Source organism: Hoplias malabaricus, chromosome 15, assembly GCF_029633855.1.
Source record: "Hoplias malabaricus isolate fHopMal1 chromosome 15, fHopMal1.hap1, whole genome shotgun sequence".
NCBI classification, from domain to species: domain Eukaryota; kingdom Metazoa; phylum Chordata; class Actinopteri; order Characiformes; family Erythrinidae; genus Hoplias; species Hoplias malabaricus.
In genome coordinates, this window is record NC_089814.1 from 12,706,704 (window position 1) to 12,730,139 (window position 23,436).

The 23,436-nt window shown below is 42.6% G+C and overlaps 2 protein-coding genes across 2 annotated transcripts in view; one reads left to right on the top strand and one right to left on the bottom strand.

The window, feature by feature from the left end:
• The window catches only part of tnksa (tankyrase, TRF1-interacting ankyrin-related ADP-ribose polymerase a), a 76,958-nt gene extending 64,329 nt beyond the window's left edge, over positions 1-12,629 (top strand). Inside the window, exons 17-27 of the mRNA XM_066645606.1 lie at positions 565-674; positions 3,602-3,790; positions 4,479-4,716; positions 5,143-5,225; positions 7,346-7,466; positions 8,367-8,464; positions 8,581-8,655; positions 8,810-8,915; positions 9,942-10,128; positions 10,228-10,384; positions 10,762-12,629. Coding sequence (XP_066501703.1) covers positions 565-674; positions 3,602-3,790; positions 4,479-4,716; positions 5,143-5,225; positions 7,346-7,466; positions 8,367-8,464; positions 8,581-8,655; positions 8,810-8,915; positions 9,942-10,128; positions 10,228-10,384; positions 10,762-10,848 — 1,451 coding nt within the window. The 3' untranslated portion in view covers positions 10,849-12,629. The remainder of the gene's footprint in view (positions 1-564; positions 675-3,601; positions 3,791-4,478; positions 4,717-5,142; positions 5,226-7,345; positions 7,467-8,366; positions 8,465-8,580; positions 8,656-8,809; positions 8,916-9,941; positions 10,129-10,227; positions 10,385-10,761) is intronic.
• Positions 12,630-13,807: 1,178 nt separating this feature from the next.
• dusp4 (dual specificity phosphatase 4) lies at positions 13,808-21,024 on the bottom strand. Its single transcript, XM_066645605.1, has 4 exons — positions 20,503-21,024; positions 18,860-18,999; positions 17,961-18,180; positions 13,808-16,147 (listed from the first exon to the last, which is right to left on the bottom strand). Exons 1-4 carry the CDS (start codon positions 20,876-20,878, stop codon positions 15,768-15,770), a joined length of 1,116 nt encoding a protein of 371 aa, XP_066501702.1. The 5' UTR covers positions 20,879-21,024; the 3' UTR covers positions 13,808-15,767.
• Between the last annotated feature and the right edge of the window lie 2,412 nt (positions 21,025-23,436).

Below are 23,436 nucleotides of genomic sequence, written 5' to 3' on the forward strand. Positions count from 1 at the left end.
GCTTATGTCTGTATTAGGGCTGAAACCTTTTTCATACAAATGGCAACACCGGGCCAACGCTCTGCAAAGGCAATGTCCTGCTGTACCACCTCAGCGTGTATCCTTATGTTACTGTGCTGGTTAAAACACGTATTACGCAGGAGGGCGATGGAGGATTCATAGTTTCTGTAAACAGGACAGGGCTAAAGATACCTGTGGCGTAGGCTTCTGAATCGCTCTCAGTGATTTTATATATTTTTAATGAAGAACCAATTCTACTATAGACTATAGACAACTTGACTCTCAGTGTAGCGCCACTTGCAGCAACGCTCAGAATGCAGCTCATGCTTGCTTTGTGTTATGAAATGCGTTGTGACATATTTATGAATGCAGCTATGCGTGAAAACCTGTCTGCGTAGCTTGAAGGATCCGCGTTCATGTCCTTGCATAAAGTATGCTTCTGCACTTAGTGTGCAAGGGGAGTGTTTTCAGATTTTTAAAGAAATCTTCATGGATCTATTTACATGTCTATTAAAAAATTAATTCTGGCCATTTCACTAAAAATAGTGTGTTTTTATTTTGCAGCTGGCTATAATAATTTGGAGGTAGCGGAGTATCTTCTGGAGCATGGTGCAGATGTGAACGCACAGGACAAGGGCGGCCTCATTCCCCTTCACAACGCAGCTTCATACGGGGTGAGTGTACTGGGCCTGGGGCTTCTCATGGATGTACTGGGGATTATTTCTGCCTACACATCATAGAAATCAAACAGGGCTGTTTGTGTACATGTCTGTTAAACAGACAGGAACTTCCGAGCACGGCCACACACAGACTCTAACTGAGAAACAGATGTAGACTGAATAATCCATGCTCATGCTCCTCAGAAGCAGACGCACAAAGCTGCTCCCTTACACAGCTGGGTCCTGCTGGGTTCTAGCACAGATTCCAGCTACCGTTCATCACGTGAGCGGCTGAGTGTTTCACTGAAAGTTAGAAAAAGTGTGTGTATGTGAGTTGGTGTCATTACAATGATTCTGGGGTCCTGCCAAGAGAATCCTAGCTCATGCACTTTTAATGGAACAGTGTGGCTCATGATTATTTCAGAAGGTTTCCGTGATCTTTCCATGGGAATGTAGCCTCAACAGGCCTGATAATGCCTTGTAGCTAGGTGTGATCATGGAGATCCTGTCCAAAATAATATGCAGAAGTATAAGTCAAACAAGAAGTTTTTTTTTGCACGCACATTCAAATAAAATGTCCATAAAAGGTCCTTTTGGTTGATACAGTAATAGAACTGCCTTTCTTTCTCTAACCTTCTTATTGATGCTTCTTACTGGTATACGAAAAGGAGATATTATCTCAATAGTTGATCTGCATTTCAGTTATTGTATTCTATCTGCTGTAAAGCACTTTGGTCAGCTTTAGCTTTTAAAGGAACACTGTATAATATTTGTACCTCAAAATGATAGGTTCAGAATCAGTGTGATGTTTCACTGACCTGTAATAGGGAGTATACAGCCCCTGTCACTGCAAGAAATGCAGTATATAACTTTTGGAGGAGGGTGTGAAAACTCATTCACATTGATTTCAACAAAGTGCTGTAAAAATGAATTACACTAGGGGGAGCCCAGTGTGTTCCTTTAAATGAGTTTTAGAGATAAATTGAACTAAATAACCTTTTGGTACATGGTTCTTATCTGTAGCAGATGGATAATGGATATCTCTGTACTGAGAAGTACAGTGATAAATGTCTAAACGACTGTAAATGGAGGTCAAACTTGGACAAAAACTGGATAATCCTTATCTACTATGTATAATCTTGTGATTACAACTTCAAGATAAAAAATAGGCATTCAAAACAGTGTTAAACAGTGCCCGTCTTTAATTTTCACTGCAAAAGATCGTACAGAGAGTTGAGATAAATGCATATAGCTGTGCATACAATTTAATGCTTTTTCAGCAATATTTATTGCCATTTTTTGGTGAAATGTTAATGTTGCTTTAATCCAGCCAACAACCAAGCTTGTTATTACTTTGCTGTGTTTAATGCTGAAATCTTCACATTATAAATACACTGATTACTAAATATATTATGATAAGGCTGTTTTTGGCACGGTGGCGCAGCAGGTAGTGTCGCAGTCACACAGCTCCAGGGACCTGGAGGTTGTGGGTTCGATTCCTGCTCCGCGTGACTGTCTGTGAGGAGTTGGTGTGTTCTCCCCATGTCCGTGTGGGTTTCCTCCGGGTGCTCCGGTTTCCTCCCACAGTCCAAAAACAGGTGGATTTATAACTCAAAAGTGTCCGTAGGTGTGATTGTGTGAGTGAATGTGTCTGTGTTGCCCTGTGAAGGACTGGCGCCCCCTCCAGGGTGTATTCCCGCCTTGTGCCCAATGATTCCAGGTAGGCTCTGGACCCACCGCGACCCTGAAATGGATAAGCGGTTACAGATAATGAATGAATGACTGAATCAATGAATAATGCTGTTTTTTGGTAGCTTTTCTATGGGTTTATGTTGGCACTAAGATAAGTGGTGTTCATACTTCCCGCACACAGTTCTATTTCACTTATTCCAGTTCTGATTGATCCTGGTCATTTTGGACCTTTTAACAGATACTCAAGTGTCATATTCTTAAATTTTGTGTGGTTAATTTTCTGTGAAAATGTTCAGTGCCTAGCTGTGCCTAGAGCTATGATCAGACTGGATCGGACAGCAGATTGCCGGTTACATAAGCAGAGCTGGAGAGATTCACTCCTGGGTCTGTGCCCGAGCTCCCATGGCCACATGCTGCTGTCCGGCAGTCCCAGTCAGACTTGAAGCTTCTTCTGCCTCTTCCTGCTGCCTAACAATTGGTGCTGAAAGCCTTGGGGGCTGGGCTGGCAGGATGCCCAAGGGTTCTTGATTGGCTGCGAAAAAGGCTTAAAGTAGGGCTGGCAGGAGGCTGGCCCTGGCTGACCTTTCCTGGGCCTCCTCCTTTTCCCACACAGACTGTTCGTGTTGAGGCTGTTAGTGCTCAGCAAGCAGAGCCAGCTGATCGCAGGCCCACAGACTCCTGCTGCTTCTGAACAAGAGCAAGTTCAAAATGACACTGAAAAAGCAGTGCATACAGATACCAAGATGCGTATCTGCTTGACGTAAAATAGAGTTGGTTTATTTGGTTCTGTGTCAACAAGCTAATAGCTGTGTTTTGTTTAAATTGTTCATTAATTCATTCATTGTCTGTAACCGCTTATCCAATTCAGGTTCGCGGTGGGTCTGGAGCCTACCTGGAATCATTGAGCGCAAGGCGGGAACACACCCTGGAGGGGGCGCCAGTCCTTCGTATTGCGACACACACACATTCACACCTATGGACACTTTTGAGTTGCCAGTCCACATACCAATATGTGTTTTTTGGACCATGGGAGGTCCCTGGAGCTGTGTTACTGCGACACTACCACAATAAATATATAGCACAATAGCACAAGTCAGTAAACTATCAAGCATGATTATACAAGAGCAGACATTAGTGTTTCTCAACATATAAAGCCATTTCATCTGATGTTTGAATCCTAACCGTGTGATCTGAAGATGTTCTAAAATAATGTACTGATATCCTAACGTAACTCCTTGTTTCTCTCTCAGCATGTGGACATAGCAGCATTGCTGATTAAATACAACACCTGTGTCAACGCCACGGATAAGTGGGCGTTCACTCCTCTACACGAGGCGGCACAGAAGGGCCGCACCCAGCTGTGTGCACTGCTGCTGGCCCACGGAGCTGACCCCACCATGAAAAACCAAGAGGGCCAGACACCACTTGACCTTGCCACGGTAATACACTCACACATACACATGTGGAAAGTCTGCAAGTGACACCACTATATAAGTGCACACTCACAGACATAACAGACATTCTGTTGTCTGTAGAACTGTATCCAAAACACAGCTTTACCCGCAGGTATGAAATGAGTGTATAAAAACCTGTAAAAGCAGAATTGCATTTCTAAGAATCTGTTTTAAATGAATCTGTATGGGGGTTATAACAAATTAATTCAAGCTAATGCAAATGTTTTGTTAAATCATATATATGTTGTAGACATGAATGTTTTAAAAAGTATATTGAGTGTCTCCTTTGCATGCATTTGAGAGGCTGGCAGTAAATACATCTGACTTAACTTAATGAGACACCAATGGAGCATAGCCGTCACAGCACTAATGCAGGTGTTAGTTTCACAGATGCTCCAAACTTACCCAGAGATGTGCTGACCTTAGTTTCTTCACTTTTAGCTGTAATATTGTAGAGATATTGGCAGAGGTGTTGTCTTCTTTTTGTCCCAAAACACAGAAAACACCATTTTTAGATTTGTACATAAAGTAATTACATGAATAATTGCCTTTTAAAATATTCCTCTCATTCCCATTTTAACTTTTGTAAATATTTTTTTGTTTTGCACCTAAGCTACATGGGAGCAGAGAAATAAATCTTTTGCTCTGTGCCCCCACCCCCACCCTTGTGTAGGCTGATGATATTCGAGCGCTGCTGATTGACGCCATGCCCCCCGATGCCTTGCCCAGCTGCTTTAAGCCCCAGGCTACTGTAGTCAGTGCTGCGGTCATCTCCCCTGCATCTACACCTTCTTGCCTGTCAGCCGCCAGCAGCATTGATAACCTTGCTGGGCCACTGGCTGAGCTGGCTGCAACTGGAGCCTCAGGGCCTGGTGATGGGTCCACTGGCGCTGAAAGGAAAGAAGGAGAGAGTGAGTTGATTTGAAAGTTAAAGTTACATTTCTACATTTATGCTAATGGCTTAGGTGTTGGTGAAATTTGCATTAAAGGGCCCATGCTCTGGAAAAATTGTAAATGTTACACTGTTAGTTTGTAACGTGCCATTGTCCATATTTGGAAATAAATATTCAACTAAGCTCATTTTTTTTCAAATACATATTTAATTTATAAGGACAATTTTAAGGTGTGGATGTCATTTGCTCAAAGGCACAGAAACAGCCTGTTTATTTCTACCAAAGAAACTGGAAAATTACTATGTTAATTATCAAATTATAATAGATTTATGAATGCTTTTAGAATACAAACATTGTGAGTGAGTGTAGCACATATCCCCATTAACTGTGGTTTAGTCTTGGTTTATGCTAAATCAGCGTTTCATTTTCTCTTTTCTTTTGTAGTTGCAATCCTGGATATGAACATCAGCCAGTTCCTGAAAAGTCTGGGGCTGGAGCATCTGCGAGATATTTTTGAGCGGGAACAGGTGAAAAACTTACTCTGTGTATATATAAAGGTGCTATTGTGTTTCTCTCTCTTCTGCTGGTGTCAGGATGTCGATTGCAGTGCGAAAATGTAGCTGACTACCATTTTCTGCAGAAAGATCTGAGCCTTCTCTTCAAAGTTATGCAAATGTAATAATGTAACTTGCCTTGCTATCATCATCTTTTCAATGTCCCGCACTCAGCTTCGGTCTATCATTTCCTTCCCGGGCTATTCATAGCCAGCCACTGTGACACTGCATGCAACTCTCATTCTTGCTGCTGCGGAGCTCTATATCACTTCTTAGTGCTTTGAACTGTGCGTGTGTATGAGTAGGAGAGAGGGGCTTTGCTGGGGTGAGTAGACTGACCCCTGTTCGCAGCTCCTGATTGATCCAGTCATGCTGCTGCATGTTCCCCTGGACACAGGGCTGTTTATCTGTGCTCTGAACTTTTCTCTGTCTCTGGGAGGAAGGACTGGTGCCGTGTTTGTCAAGCCGAGCCATGCTGGACACTCATTTGCACATAGATGAACAGAAAAGGCTCCTGCAGTGACCTGACGGAGAGCACTGTATTTAGAAAGGAGCTGGAAGCTGTCTTGATTGCGTGGTTAGCTTTCATGGGTGCACTCTGCTCTTTCTAGTTCTCTTTGTCTTTTTCTTTTACTTGCTTGCTATTTTCCCATTGCTTTTTCTCTCTCACCCGTTCCACTGGAATTATGGGTCTTTTAGTTTATAACATCCCATCTGTCTGGAACACTGGTTGAGTTTCATCAGCGCACACTGCTTTTTTTCTTGGTCTCTTACTGTCTTACTGTTTCTATTTCTATTTCTTCCTTTATGACTTTATTTCACCCTCCTTTTTCCTTTTACCTTTAGTCATTTTTCCATGTTCTGTGAGCAGAATAATCATTTTAGTCTTCAGTTTAACTGCTGGATTTACTGCGTCTATAAAACATATGAATTCTGCTCACTCCCCTGATTTTCTCTGTCACAGAGGAGTGCGTGTAGTAACTCAATGTTATGGTTAATAGAATCGTCAAAGAAAACCCAGTTGATGATACTCTGGTCACTGCTCAGGCGTCTCCACCCCCCCCACAAGACATTTGCTGTCTTGACCTGACCCGCGTCTTGCTGTGTGCACAGCAGGGTCCTGTCTAGGTGCAACACTGTGCTTCGTCTCCTTGTTACTGCTGCTGGCAGTGCAACACTCAGTATGTTTGACTCCTCTTGCATTTATTAGGCTAACAGATGCATCTCTTTACATCCCTTTGAACCTCTTCCCATCGTTTTGCCAAGAGACAGACAGCTACGGAATTGTCCTTCGCGGCTCCGAGCGAAGCAGCGTCTCAGATGTCTGTAACCATCATGTCCTCAGTGGCGGCTGTGTGGCATCTCAGCAGGGTCTGCGTGCCTGTTGATTGAAGAGTACAGTGTTTGCTGAGGGAGGCAGAGGGGCAGCAAGAGGCAAAGAGAGGACAGCAGTTCCTGGGTTAATAGCCTGTGGCAGCCCTATCATGGCTGTGATGTATTGCCAATAAGTGGACCATTGAAATTGGGAGTGTGCAAGGAAAAGATGATGGTGTCTGACAGAAGAGGACGCTGAGTGAATAGTAAAACTGCAGGGTGACGCTTCACCCACCCTACCTCCCTCACTGCTGCTGTATCTGCCACAAGCTCAGCAGCTTTTTCCCTGGAGACGCCTACAGGCTCTCAGCTCCTTCTCCTCCCGACTGCCGCATCTATTACCGTTAAATCATCATCTCTGTGTGTATGTGGGAGGAATTTTCATATAGACATGGCCGTGATTAAAGAGTGCCTTCTGACTCACACGTTCTAATCCCCATCCAAACCTCCTGCGGTTTACTAAGTTTATCTTCTTAGTAGGAGGGATATTCTGTATATGAACAGGCCAAGGGAATGGCCTTAGGATTACATTTCTGCGTTTTTATTGCACGACCAAGTCCAAATCTCCTCAGACTGCCCCTGTTGCCCTTTGCTTCATAACACTCCCACTTCATTTCCTTAAACTTCTAATATTGCTTTCCTACTGGGCATGATCTACTCGAAACACTGTGATTGGTGCTCTATGTTTCTGCCTCTGACGGGTTCATTGTGTTGTGCAGATCACTTTGGATGTTCTGGCTGATATGGGCCATGAGGAGCTGAAGGAAATCGGCATCAATGCTTATGGCCACCGGCACAAGCTCATCAAAGGCATCGAGAGACTGCTGGGCGGTCAACAAGGTCAGCTTCTATCACTTTCACCCTATTTAGACAATTTAAGACTGGGACATATGTTAGAAATATTTAACAATTACCATATTATTATTATTTTTAAATCATTAGTTAATAATCATTATTTATTTATTTTAACTGAATTTTCCATTACTGTATAGAGCTTATAGACTATAGCTGTGAAGTCAGGTATCATTCAGGACCTGGTGTCATTCTGGTTCTAAGCATTTGTAACTGTAAGGAAAATGAATCAATGTCATAACTGTGTTGTAAATGTAAGTAAATACATCCCACTAAAGCATAAAGCCTTGAAGACGCATGAAATTACGGCTAATGGCCTACTACTAGATGCTCAAAATCACCACATCTGACAAAGCTGGCTGAGACAAGGCACTGTGCAGACTGTTCTCCATCATGGATGATGATTGTCATCCACTGCACACCATTATCATGGACACAGAAGGTTGCTGTCACAGAGCTGCTCAGCGATACATAGAGGAGATCCTTTGTCCCTAGGGAGAGTCCAGAATGTTGCGGAGTGTCATGGTTATGCACAAATGTATAGGCTCATTTATTTATGCAGTTTTATTTCTTAATAATAATAAATATGCAGATGTATCTTGAATATATGTATGGCTATATAAAACTATATACATGTAGTTTTATATCAGCCTTGTTACACTGCATGTCAAGACACTTTATCTTCTGTAATTGAACCTCTTTACTTCTATCAATGCAATGATTTACTGTTATTGCATCCATAGTGTCCATATACTTATGTTCTTTTAGCTTAGGTCTGTGTAGCATCTAAAGTGTGTGTGTATACATTTTAATATACAATACATTACTTTTTTTTCTTGTCTTTTCTTTGGTGCTCACCTGCTTTCCAATAACTCTCCAATATGGCAGGTGCCAACCCTTACCTGACATTCCATTGTGCCAGTCAGGGCACAGTTCTGATCGACCTGGCTCCTGACGATAAGGAGTTTCAGTCTGTGGAGGAGGAGGTGAGTTGTTGAACTGTTATTGAACTGTGATAAAGCTGCAGACACAGACAGCTGTTGATGTCCAGTATTTTACTTAATTTTGAAAGCTCAGTTTGGTATTTGTGTACACATTTCAGCTGCAAAGTACGATCAGAGAGCACAGGGATGGAGGCAATGCGGGCGGAGTCTTCAGCAGGTACAACATCCTGAAGGTGAGCGCAGAGCCGAGCTCATGGAATATATGGCATACTTATTTAGCATTATGAGTTGTTGTTGTTGTTGTTGAGATAGTCTGCCCTGCATTGCTCTATTGGGTGGGTGGTTTTGTCTTTGCTCTGGCTGAATCTGTGTTTTACATGCGCACAGATCCAGAAGGTGGTGAATAAGAAGCTGAGGGAGAGATATTCACACAGGCAGAAGGAGATTGCAGACGAGAACCATAATCACCATAACGAGAGAATGTTGTTCCATGGTACTGGCCTGTATTCCTAAGCATTTTAAATGTTTTAATCTTTAACATTTATCTATTTATTTTTTAATACTCGAATCACATTTATACTTGTTAATCTGCTCAACTGTTGACATGATTTTATTTTTGGACAATTCAATGTAATCTAACAAAGCTGAAAATTTTATTTTCACATTTACTTTCGCATTTTAAATTATTTTCAATCACAAATCACAATTTTAGGCAAGAAATTGCACAAATGGGACATACAGCTGTCTTGGTATATAATTACAATAATAAGTTCTTACCAGTCTATTATTTTCTTAATTAATTTATACACTCCCTTGCCAAAAAAAATAAAAAACAACGCACACCTCAACCACATTTTATTAAATGATTACAAAAATAACTGTTTCAAATAATTTCTTGCATGAACCATCGTCTATCCATCCATTATCTGTAAGCGCTTATTCAATTCAGGGTCACGGTGGGTCCAGAGCCTACCTGGAATCACTGGACGCAAGGCGGGAATACACCCTGGAGGGGGCGCCAGTCCTTCACAGGGCAACACACACTCACACATTCACTCACACCTACGAACACTTTTGAGTCGCCAATCCACCTACCAACGTGTGTTTTTGGACTGTGGGAGGAAACCGGAGCACCCGGAGGAAACCCACGCGGACACTGGGAGTACACACCACACTCCTCACAGACAGTCACACAGAGCAGGAATCGAACCCACAACCTCCAGGACCCTGGAGCTGTGTGACTGCGACACTACCTGCTGCACCACCATGCCGCCAACCCATCGTCTAATCATCTTTATTATCATTTATTATCATATTATTATATTATCTTTATATCATTTATCATTATTTCCTCTGCTTGCCAACAAATGTGACCTTGACTGAAAACTATAAAAATCTGACAGATTCTGTTCCACAACTATGAATGAGGAACAACAAATTAATGTAACTAATGTGTCTATCACAGACTCCAAATGGTAAGCTTGGCAAAATAACCACTATTAAAAATCTACTTTTGCAGGGTCTCCATTCATCAATGCCATAATTCACAAAGGCTTTGACGAGAGACATGCATACATAGGGGGTATGTTTGGAGCAGGGATCTACTTTGCAGAAAACTCCTCTAAGAGTAACCAGTACGTTTACGGCATCGGCGGTGGCACTGGCTGCCCCACGCACAAAGACCGGTCCTGCTACATTTGTCACAGGTACACAATCCTTCAGCAAACAGGTAATTTCAGTTCATTTAAATGGCCAGATGATGGTGCTGTGACTCACACAATGTGCTGGCTGCTGTTGTTGTGCAGGCAGATGCTGTTTTGTCGAGTAACCCTGGGCAAGTCCTTCCTACAGTTCAGTGCCATGAAAATGGCTCATGCTCCTCCAGGGCACCACTCGGTCATTGGTCGCCCCAGTGTCAATGGACTGGCATACGCAGAGTACGTCATCTACAGAGGGGAACAGGTGAGGGTGTTTTGTTCTTAGTGATTACCTAGTAGATTAATTCAAATGATAATCATGTACTTTTTCTCAGATTAAAATGAGCATGAAGGCTTAAATAATTGAAATGGTGTATTAAATTAAGACTTGATTGTATCTGTGTTAATTGGATAATATTTTAGTTTTCTTTGCTGGCGAATTGAATTAGTTGTAAACTCTTTCTGTAACTGGAAGAGTCAGTGCCAGCTGCCATCATTTTGGCCTGTAGCTATGACTGATTATTGTTGTACGAGGCAGTACTTGACTGTTGGATTTACAGTCTCTTTTGGAATGTAATAGAAAATTAATTTATTACTTAGGCCTCTCTTTTATTTACTGGTTGTTTTCATGTTTCTGTCAAGGCCTACCCAGAGTACCTCATCACATACCAGATAGTGAAGCCGGAGAGCACATCACAGCCCCCAGCAGCAGCCGAGCAGAAGTCTTAGTGGGCTCCCCCTCCAGCCTCCCCTTTTTCTGCTGTGGCCTCTCGCACACTGCTCAGACTGTTACTCAAACACATCACACACATTATGGCCTCCAGCACCTCTTCTAGCTCTCCGTCTTCTCCCTGGTCTCACCACTTCCACTTGCCTTCTCCATAAACGCCTGCCTTTGTTTAACACCCCCCCCCCTCCCCCTCCTCTCCTCTCAGTGTTTACCTGAAAGAGTTACCTTGGCTGCCCTCACACTCGTCTGCTGGGAGATGGGCTGAAAGTGGAGTGGTCAGGGATCCGGGGTCAGGGCAGCAGGCCGTGATGTTCAGGGCTGAAGGGGAAGAGAGAGGAGGTGAGGGAGTTAGGGAGCGTGCAGCCTACTCTGAATGATAATGTGTGAAAAGACAACAAGTGACCTCTTTGCCACCCCCTTACCCTTTAATATTGTTTTAATCCGGTCCCTGGACAAGCATTACAACTCATGTAGCTTCTTTTTTTATTGAACCATTTTTATTGTGATTTATTGTTTTGAGTTATTTTTAAGTCAACTTACACTATGACATGGACCACATCACGGTTACACTCTATAAGGACCTACCATTTATTTGAATTTATTTTATTTCACTTAATGACGTTCCGTGAAGACAGTTGGCTTTTCCTGTTGTGATCATTGTTTTTTTGTTTGGATTAACTAATTGTTCTGAAAGCCTTAGAAAGGTTTCTGAGTGGGCACAGGAGGTGAACACAGGGAAACCCATTCTGCGGGGGGATAGAAAAAAAAAGCTGTTAATAGCAAAGTATTAACACATTTACTTGGGATCATTTGACTTTGCACAGGAAGAAACCGGTCTGAATTGTCAAACCTCTTACCCTAGCTCAGCGGTGCCCAACTCCAGTGCTGGAGGGCTGGTGTCCAGCAACGTTTGGTGATTGCTCTGCTAAAACACACCCCTTAAACCTGGCAATTAACAGATGAGTTGATCAGGTGTGTGTGAGCAGAGGTATAACCAAAATATGCTGGATACCGGCCCTCCAGGACTGGAGTTGGGCACCCCTGCCCTAGCTTAATCATAAAAAACCCCACCTTTTTAAGGACTTGCACTTTTAGACAGGATTTAAGTTATTCTAAAGAAGCTGAAAATGACATTGAACTAATAAGATGTCGTGTAATGAACTGATTATGTAATGGTCGATGCCTTGGTGAAGCTTTCGGTGCTGTTTACTGATGAAGTGTGGGTTCATTAGGACTGTAAATGAAGTGGAACATTGTGCTTTCATATTCATATTTTTCTTGTTTTTATGTGGCTCAGTACATCCTTCAGCCCTCTGTGTTTTGGATGGCATTAACTCCAGGGCATGGTTTATTGGACTCCTTCATTCCAGTGTAATCTCTTGTAGAGATTCTTCTCCTCATACACTACTGACTTATCAACAGCATTGCTTGCACATTCACAGGTTATGTAAGTGGAAGGAAAAGTGGTTTACCCCCCATCATTGATTATACTCTGCTCCATTGTTGAGAGATTTCGGCTTCCTTGGGCTCAGGTATGATAGAAAGAGGGAACAAATATTCTTATAGCCTCTCCCCATGAGCACACTGTCCATCGCTTACCCTCTCAGCTGGACCTATTTTCAGTTTCTCACATATCTACTGATTTCTCTTCCTTTTTTTTCTTCCCTTTTTCTTTTTGGGGTGTACCTTAACCAGATCCAGCAATGGCCTGTTTACCACAAGCAATCTGCAGACTAATTGAACACTCCTCGATCATGTAAACCAGTCTTAATAAAGTACATATGTCATATATTCTTTCTCTACTGTGCACTTTTTTCTCCCCATTTAGCCTTAACGCATTCTGGCCTTGTTCTGTGAGTCACTCTCCCTGATGTTTTCCATGGAAAGGACTTGTCTGCTGAGTTGGTTCGTTTGCAGAGCAGGTGGGAGGGTTTTTTTTGGCCAGCAGCAGCACAGTCGTTTTTGTAACTGCCTTCCTGTGAGCCGAGTAGGCTGGTTCGCTTGTGGGTTAGAGTTGATAGTTATCAGGCTGATCACACTGGGCAGGAGGTGTAATCAGTGTTTTTGTTGTGAATGTTGCGGAGGGTCGATGTACTTTCAACACTTTACTCTTAGGAAATTAAAATACGTACGTGAAATGTACGTTAAAATATACAGGGCAAAATTCTAAGGATTCCGTTTAGGATTCAATTCAGTTTATGAACCTAGTGTTCAGAGAAATATCCACCTCCACTTAATTGTAAGTGATCATCAATAATAAAAATCCAGAACAAGCTCAGCATCACTGAATGTATCTGGTATTACGTTGATTGTCAGAAAACCAACTTCTTGGACTGAACTTTGAAGGTGTGGAATCATCCCTGTACATTTATCCAGAAAAAGTAAAAATGGGTCACTTCAAGAATGGAAGCTACAAATGAGGCAAAACTGTGGATCCACAAAATACTGGAGAATATGATATTCCTGTTCAGACTAATCTTATATTAAATATATTGGCTTATTGGGGCGGCACGGTGGCGCAGCAGGTAGTGTCGCAGTCACACAGCTCCAGGGGCCTGGAGGTTGTGGGTTCGATTCCCGCTCCGGGTGACTGTCTGTGAGGAGTTGGTGTGTACTCCCTGTGTCTGCGTGGGTTTCCTCCCACAGTCTAAAAACACACGTTGGTAGGTGGATTGGTGACTCAAAAGTGTCCTTAGGTGTGAGTGTGTGTGTTGCCCTGTGAAGGACTGGCGCCCCCTCCAGGGTGACCCACCGCGACCCTGAACTGAATAAGTGGTTACAGATAATGAATGAATGAATGATTATTGGCTTATTTTTTCATGATGCAGTTAAAGCCTGTTATAAATACAGACTGAGCAGTGGTTTGGGGAGGCAGTGTTCTCAGGGCTGTAATTACTGGCCTTGCACACTGAGAGGGTTTAGAAAATTGTTCATTCATAAATTATCTGTAACCACTTCTCCAGTTCAGGGTCGCGGTGATTTAGAAAATTAAGATTTTTTTTAAAATGTTGATCTGAGTTTACCAGTTTGAAAAGTGTGCCTCGAGTCTTCCGTGTTTTTGAAGTCGCAGAAGCAAAGATAATACACACGGGGGCGCTGTGCGCTGGAGTTTCTTTTCTACTCTCCTCGCCATGCAGTGAATCACAGCTTCTTAAAGAAGGGAGGCAGTTGTTCTGTTAAAGACCGTGCTGTAGTGAGTTGTTTAGAAATTTCTGACTTCAAGAATCACACCAGTCTTTCGTTAAAGAACGTTGTTATATTTACCAATGGTAATCAAGGAATAAATAAAATATACAACAAAAAAGGTTTAAAAATTGAACCCTTCAGAATGATATTGCCATGGGCATTCAGACCAACATTTGAGTAGACAAGGTACAGTAAAAAGTATTGCATTCATCAGTGATTGGTGACAGACTATCCTTTACATACACAAAGTAAAGCTCTAATGGGTGTAACAAACACAGTAATCAGCTTACTCAGCTGTCTCTACTCCAACCATGTGCAAAACAAATCTCAACTCATAATACAATATTGCATCACTTAAAAGTGCTCTATAAAAAGGTGCCCACATTCATCAGGAAAAGAAGAGGAAGAAAGCATTTAACCCTGTGTGAATGTTCAAATCATCACCATTCTTCAAGAATCCCAATGCGTTCACTGTTAGAGCGGCGCTGAAACCTTTAAATGGGAGAACATAAAGCAAACAGACCGACAGGAAGGCCTTGAAACGTGGACAATTCAGTCTCCAGTGTACTCGTGTGTGTAGGTGGCTCAGTGTATCCGGCCCTTTGCAGTAGCTAACGGAACGAGTTTTACATAAAAAAATAAAGTTACAGTGGTTAGACAAGTGACCTATCAAAAAATGCGTGCCCGCCACAAAACATAATGGGTACCGTCGTAGTCTAAAAACGAGAACATTCTGCACTGGAGGACTCCACAGTCGTTATCTGTAAGGCATACAGCAGAAATGATGGCTGGGTCTGCTACTGTACAAATGAGTGGTCAAACTCAAATCAGAAAACCCTTAAAAAGCACGATCATACAACGTGATGGACGTAAAGGACACGACAGTGCTTTGGTGGCGACTGGGAAGAGGCAGGGAGACGTTATTGCTCTAATATTCGATGAGAGAGAGAGAGAGAGACATAGTAGAACATGTCTGTATTGCAGACTGAAACGCTCTTGTTTCGCTTTGCAATAGTGGCCCATCACCCTGCCTGTGAATAGTGGCTGATCCTGCAGGTAAAGGCAATGTACAGGACCATTGCCAAGAGGTGCCCACACATGTCCTGTACCTTTTATGTGCAAGGCACTGACCAAGAATAAAAACCTTGAATTAGTCACACCACATGAGTCCCATCCTTCAAGCTCCAGCAGGTCCGTGTCTGCCGAAGGAGCTCAGTCTTTCTGCCAGTCCTCTTTCCAGTTTGGGATTGGGGATTTGGGGGTTGGGGGCAGTTGATGATAAATGGAAGGTCCGGACAGTCCTGTCCCTGCTGAAGGGCATCCTGCGCTCTGTCAGGAAGAGGAGGAGGAGGAGATGTAAAGGATAGGAGACGTGTCCCATCCTCAGTGCATTCATCGACCCCGGCTTATCAAACAGCAGGACTTTGGAAGAAGGGATGCACTGCTTCGCCCTACTTTCATTCTTTAAAATGTTCCTTGTCCCAGACAAGTTCAGCGTTAGTCACCTCGGTCAACGACCACAGCCCACGTGAAGCAGCCTTTCTGATTTTATATGGGCCAAGAAACCAGCTCTAACACGTGAAGAAATGTTCTTGGTCTGACCTTGTGATTCCCATCCAGAGCCATCACCCAGTGCCCCACTTTCTCGGCTTCTTCAAGACGCTGGTAAGCAAGTCCTTGGTGCAGCTCTCCTCGTCCACAGTCCGGAGGTGCTGCTGCCTGGCGCATGTTATCAGCAGCTGGGCGACGTGGTGATGGGACTCTGCAGATATGAGAGACTGCTGGGTTGTGCGTGTGGTACCACCGACACAGGGAAGCTGAAGATGTAAGGGGAGTTGGGGGACGAGGAAGACTTGGGCCCCAACGAGGCAGAGGGGCTGGCTGCCTCCACGGCGCACGAGGTGGCCAGCACCTGCGACTCGAACTGCAGCAGCTGACCCATGAAGCTGAAGTTGGGAGAGATGATGCTGCGCCGCTGCTTGACGAACTCGAAAGCCTCCTCCAGGCGAACGCGCTTCTTTTTCATCAGGTACGCCAGGCAGATCGTGGCAGAGCGAGAGATCCCCGCCTGACAGTGCACCAGCACTCGGCCGTTAGAGTCTTTTACAGAGTCTGCAGGAGGAGACATTAATGGTTAGATGTGACGTATGAGCAGCGAATCACAAGTAAAGTTCATAGATAGATGACCAAATTGCTTTTAATGGAAATAGTTGCCATCATTCGCTCCATTCATTGATTCATAAATACTGCCTTTGTTGGTAAAAATGATATTTGTTCTATTTTACTGCATTTAAAGCTGAGTCACCAAGTCATAGACATTGGAGTATATTTTGTAGTAGATATTAGAACAGTATTTTTGGCCTCATATAAAACCTACCATTCCAAAACATGAATCACAGTAGTTAAACATGGATGATGAGGCCCAGATTAGACTGAAAATGGTAGATAAACTTGGTCTAAACCTGCAGAACCCAATTGGCCAATTCCTTTTCTTTAATTTTGGTCGGTCTGTGTAGCATTTGTATGAGATGGAAATAAAGTGAGGCAGGTAACTGTACAAAAGTAGGCTGATTATGTATGACTCATTTTGCAAAAGAGCAAGTTGACGCCAGTTTGGCTCAATAAAGAGCCAGTAATATTACTCATTCTAACCCTGGGTTAAACCAGCTATAAGATCCAGTCCACACGAGGCCAGTGGCCAGTTCAGCTGTAAAGAAATACGAATCTGTCCAAAACAAAACCAAACCCCTCATAAAAACCAAACACCTAACACTCGTGTCCACTGCTGCTGCTAATAATAATAATAATGATGAAATGATGAAATGCTGAATGATTCACGGTATTTCAACACCTCTCCACCCAACAAACACTGCCCGAGGAAACTTTCACACCTTCCCACCCCCACTGCTACATACAAACACTGACACCCTGCCATTACTAAGCAGCTGCTAATTAATGAGGAAGAGAACCACTTGATGAGGATAAAAGGGGGAAGGGTTTGTGTATTCTACCTGACTGACACTTGGCAATCAGTTGATCTGACCAATGGCCTGAGCTATAGGTTTCACCAGTGTGTGTGTAAAGACATTAAAGCCCAACACACATATTCTAACACACACAGATCTGAAGGAGCAGAGTACCCTCGAATGGTGGATGAGTCAGACTCTGGTCCCTTAGCTGCACACTCTGACGCATGCATACACACTCACATACCCTCCCACCACCACACACACACACACACAAGCGCAAACACACACCTAGTAAAGCTCTCAAATGCAGCAAGCCTACTTTAGGGTGCTGTTTTACTGCGGATGATATGCTGCACTGGAATCAATTCACAAGATTCCCCCACACACGGTATCGGAAAACCCTGCCTGAGGGGGCTCCACCCATACAGGCTTACAGCAGGAAGCTCATCCCAGCCTTAAGTGCACTGGTCTGTCCTGTATTCTAAGCCTGGCCTAGGTCTAAATATTGCACCAGCTACCAGCAATACATTAGCCATTAAATGGACAGAAAATGAATGCACACCCAGCCAATGCTTTACCAGTGGAAATGGATGATAGATTAAACCAGTGGGTGTGAGGGAGCACTAACATAAGCAGAGTTCTGTGATGCAGATGAGCCTGTTAATCACTGATGAACGCCCAGCCATTCAGCAATGAAAACCTGCAATGCACAGTGAGACCCATTTACACACAATACAACACCTCAGTCTTTCCCTGGCATTTTCTTTCACCACTGTTCAAAGAAAAGCATCTTCCTTCAGTTTAATATTTCAGCGCCGTTTGAGCGCACCAGCTGCTGTTTATCACAATAGACGAGCCAGTAGAAAAACTACCTTCCCTGCGCCTTTTAAAAGTCACCATTTTGGAATTACGAATGTAGGAAGAATACTACATTTGAGTCAAAGAGGTGAACGTACCTATGAACTCAATAGCTTCAATGAACCAGGAGCTGATGTCCTCTTTGTGGTTGTCCTCAACGGGGATGCATTTGTACTGGTAAGCTCCTTCAAAGTGGTTGGGACAGTTTGAAGACACATTCAGTAAAGCAGAGATCCCCATACCATCTAACATGTCCTTTTTAGAGGCATGGAGGGCACTACCAAGAAACAGAAAGGGTAAGATCTCCACAGGTCCACCCTGTAATAAAACACACAAAGGCAATATTTACTCAGTGTTTTTTTTTTTAAACAGTGTCTGCAGGGCAAATCTGATCACTGTGAATGATGATATGTGGCTTCCTTATTGCTGAGGAACAACATAGTTATGGTTAATTGAATGCTAATTATAAGCAAAGAGAGGCTAAACCAAAACATATTACTGAACTTTAATCAGAATGAATATGCTCATCCCACACTAAACTTCACATCGTTAATAAATGTCATATATCTATCTTTAGCCTTAAATTCATGAAGAATTTATTTTTTATAAACGTATAATAATATTAATCTGAATTTTTTTAAAAATGTAGCTCATACACATTTCTTTTTCAGACAATCTGAACTCATTTAGCTTGCCTTAATCAGAAGTGATATTTTTAGAAAATCTGCAAACACTGGTGTGATGACACATGGTTTAAAGGGTGTCATAATATCATGTTGTTAGTTCTCCGGAAGCGGAAGCAGTGTATTGATGTGGTCCAGTGTTATGTCATAGCTGGCTGCTTTTAAAAAGCAATGGCAGGAAACGGTCGATAAGTGAAAGAGGAGGGAGAGAGAGGATATCATGCAGCCGGGGGGCAAAAAAAAAAAAAAAAGATGTTGGCAGCAGTCACACAGCACTTTCTGAAACATTAAAACATGCATGCGTCCCTACGTACCTGGTCGTGTTGCGGGGTCCCACAGGAGGTGCAGCTGGACTCAGAGCTGACATGAACACTGGACACAGCAGAGGGCATGGGCAGCGTTCTGCTTTTTAAACAGTAGTCTGGATACTGAGAGCAAAACCTGTCATAGCCACCTGGAGAGCAAAAAGCAGACTTTGAATATTCAAGGGCTTATTTGCATGTATACACATACACACATGGTGTTTATACCGATACATGTACAGTTAGGTTCATGTAGAAAAATAAATAAATATAAACACACACACAGAGAAAAAGTGTCCTTGAGGTGGTATATATGTGCACCTTTAGTTAGGGAACATAATTGTAGCTTATTTTATAATAATTATAGATTTTAGAACTGTGTTGATTTCATATGCACCACTTCATCTACAGGATTTATATTATTTTTTTTTTACTTTACACATTTCTGTTATGATATATTACAAATATTCACCTCTCTTTCTGGAGAACAGAATGTAATGTAACTAGGGAACACAGCTTGGCTTTTATACCACTGCTGTACTTTTAAAGGTACATTTACACTGTCTGTACATTTAGTGACCAATAATATACCTCTACCTTTTTTTTTTCTGAGAGTGCACCGATTCATACCTACATTCTATGTTTGTAAATCTGGGCTAGTAGTTCAGTAGTGTTAGATGGTTTACTTCCAATTATTTATAATAATAATATAATAATAATCATTTATAATAATATATTATTGTATATAATCAGTTAAGCAGGAAGCAGAATATGTGAAATATTTTGTTTAATTATATTTCTGATCAGTAGTGTGTATAAAGGTTCCATACAGAAATATTAAATGAAAGACTAAATTGCTGTTCTATTAGGTATCATTTTTTAATGTTTATAAAATTTCACCATGTATAGAATATTAAATATGTAGCTACACCACACTCCTCAGATTACAGAAGGTATTTTCCACCTCACATTGGGACTACAGGAATTTTATATTGAAAACACTTCGACTGAAGATGTTTTTAAAAGCATGTATGTATGTGTTGTTTTTCTGTAACGTAGGAAGAGGTGAAGGAGTGTGGGTTGTTTCACACAAAGCGCTAGATGATATTTGAAGGCCATGTCAAGAAAAAACTAAAATCCCGAGAATAAGCAGTTCTATAGAGATACACAGACATGCGAATGGAAATATGACAGCAGATGATTCATACGGAACTGACTAAATGAATATAATTATCCAGTAGCTTGAGCAAATGGCAGGCAGTCAGTTAGTCTGACAGAGCTGTGTGCATTACATCATTACCCAGGAGCTCCTTCCATGCTCACACTGGCACAATTTAAACCTAAAAATGGTGTAAACAGCAAATTCCACGCAAGCCAATAGTGAAGAAGATATTCAGATCTCTCAGTTCTTTTTGTTATTGTAGGCTGTGTTTTCCAGATTCCTCTGTTTCAGCCTTACATCCAACATCAACACTGTCAGAACAGTGGTCATTTTTGATTGTAAATTAATGAGGAGCCTAAATAAACACTGGCCATTGAGTTTCTCTGATATAAACCCACACCACTTCACACTTCATTGTTGGAAAATAAAAATGTTCCCTTGAACCCAAACGAAAATAATGACGTGTACTGCTATTATTATTATTATAACTCACCCTTTAAGAGATGCACTTCGGTCCTGAACGTGTCCCTTCCGAGCGCGTTCATGACCAGTGTGATGGTGCTGTCCTCTTTCACCATGCGCGTGTCCGTCGTCCGCTCGTCGTACAGAATGACGGCGGAGTAGAGGCCGGACACCAGCCTGGACTTGACCTCGTCGTCGCCGGACAGTATCTGGTCCAGGCTCACGGAGCCTTTAGCGCGCCGCCGAACGATGGTGTTGCAGCGGACGTTAACGGCTCCGCGGATGTGTCCAGCGCTGAAGGCCAGGAAGGACCTGCAGTCGAGCAGTAGACACTTGGCGCCGTCTTCCTTCAGCAGCCGCTTCAGAGCGCCGCAGTCCATCTCACACATTTGCTCCATCGTCACCATGTTATTTGTTTGTTTGTGTGTGTTCCCGCCACCGCCGCGTGACGAGCCCCGAATTCGGTTCCTCTCAGACTGCTGCTGGTGTACGGTTAATGGAATCCTGATGACCGTTACCGCGCTATGGGCACTGTGCTGTGCTATGGTGTGCTTGTGTTATCCTCCTGAGAGCATTACTACCGCGGGCTCTTCGCTCTTTCCGTTTTATGAATGGAGCTGAGCGACCGCGCCATAAAAGGGCCGTGACGTCACAATGGAGATGACGTCTTCTACTAGCACCATTCATTAACAGCGCGCGCCGTCTCTCTCTCTCCCCCCTCTCTCTCTGCCCCCCCCCTCTATCTCTCTCTTTCTCTCTCTCACTCAGACTACTCCATCTCTCTATCTTCAATAAACGTCGATCTCCCCCTTTTTCTCTCTCCAACGTCTCACTTTCTCTGACCGCCATTTCTCTTTCTGGTTCCTCATTCATAAAGACACACTTTTTTTCTCTGTTTTACACATTCTCTCTCTCTCTCTCTCTCTCTACTCTTTCTTTGTCACCCATCTTTTCGCTACCTGTCTCTGTCTCCTCTATTTTTCATCTCCCCCCACAACCCATTCAAAGACTGACTTCTCTCTTCTGTCTGCTTCTGTTTTCTCTCTGTATCTATTTAAAACCCACCCATCTTCTCTCTCCCATTCATAAGAAATAACAATTTCTTTCTGTTCTTTTCTTTCTCTCTCCCCAGACTGTCTCTATTCTTCTCTCATTTTCTCTCTACCCCTCCCCCACATCTCTCCCTCCTCTCTCTCTCTCTCTCTCTCTCTCTCTCTCTCTCTCTCTCTCTCATTCATAAAAATCCTACTGTGAGCAGCAGTCTTTATCTAATACCTGACATATACGAATTATCAAACGGATGCGGTATTTTAAGCAATCCACTTCCTAATACCAGCTCAGCTTATTCTTGTAATATTTAAATACCCTCTTTCCAAAATCCCAACAGGAAACTGACTAAAATATTGCTCAGTCGAACCTCCATGTCAGAGTCAGCATCTGTGTCCTTGTATTGTAATTAGATCTTACAACAGGGTGTAGACTCCAGTGAAGACTGATCACCATTGCCAGTGCATCAACCTGCTACTATTAATATCACCAGAAAACAAACAGACTGTGCATGTTTGCTCAAAATACTTCCCCAGAATCAGATATCCATATCAAAGACATAGCACAACTCTGGACACTATTCAGTCCAGTAATTCCTGGGGGTTGTGGTCTTTGTAACAACACAGCTGCCTGTCACCACAGAGACCAGGTTTCAGTTCCTAGTTTGGGCAGATGGACCAGTATAGTCACTATACCAGTCCTTCAACAGGACTCCTAACCCTCCAGCATGACATTGTAAACATTGTCTTTATCAGTATATGTGCTGTCTGCGGTGTTCATTCTGTCATCAGTTCCCTGAATGAAGAAGTTGATTTTAAGCGAATGGACAGAAAAGCAGGTTAATAATTGCTAATTGTTTTATGTATGAATCCTGGTAGAGTGAGTCCCTCAGGGCCTCTTCAACTTCATTGAAATCGCTTCTTTTGTTTTGCACTCACCCCCAAGAGAGAGAAAGAGAGAGAGGACAGTACATCGGTTAATCTAGTGAAGGGAAAACTGGGCCTAAACAAATTGTATCTTGTTAAACAATAGCCTAAAGTAAAGTTAAAAGAAAAACAATGCTTTTAAATCTGGTGTGTGTGTGTTAAAAGAAACCATGATATCAGCAGTACTCAATAATGGTTCTGAAGCCTGATAATGCTCTTAACTAAATCCTCAGATCCAGTAATAGAACAAAAGTGATGAAGTGAGCTCCTGAATAAAAAGAAAACAATAAATGAAATGCTTCGAATGCAAATGCTGTCGAGCTGAAGCCGATATCAGGTTGAGCAGGTCATTCTCTCTGAACAAGCCTCATTTGGATAAAGATTAGACCTTCCTGTGCAAACAGATCCAGCCGACTGTGAGGCTGGACGACCAGGATATCACACGTTTTAATCAGTCCTTCGGTGGCTGTATGACACCTTTTCAGAGGCTAAGTTGCAATCGTCATGAGGAAATGTAGCAGTCTGATCTTTGTGAATGGTCAATTAACCAAAGGAATGGCTCACAAGTTAACTTCAACTACACGCAAACTTTTGTTTTAATTAGGAGAACTCTGGGCATTCCTCAGCAAAATGATGGATTTCCTCTCTTCACCATCAATAAAGATGTGTGAGTTTCCAAACTTCTTATGAACAGAGGGGATGTCCATTGCATTGTGTGATTGTATTGTGATAAATAAACTAAATGAAATGCTTAGAAATGACCTGAACATTTTGGAAACTCAAGTGTGAAGTGCAGTTGCTCCCGTTTATGTGTTTCTAAACCGGCAGCACTTTATTACTAAGACTCCAAGTATCTTCTTCCAATCCAGATACTTTATCTTTGACTTTGCATTGTAGGCATGTCATGCAGTAAACCTTTCAGATCTACACTATGAAATATTTGCATGATTTCACACACACTTATTCAGTACTGGCCCCCATTTGCATTGTGC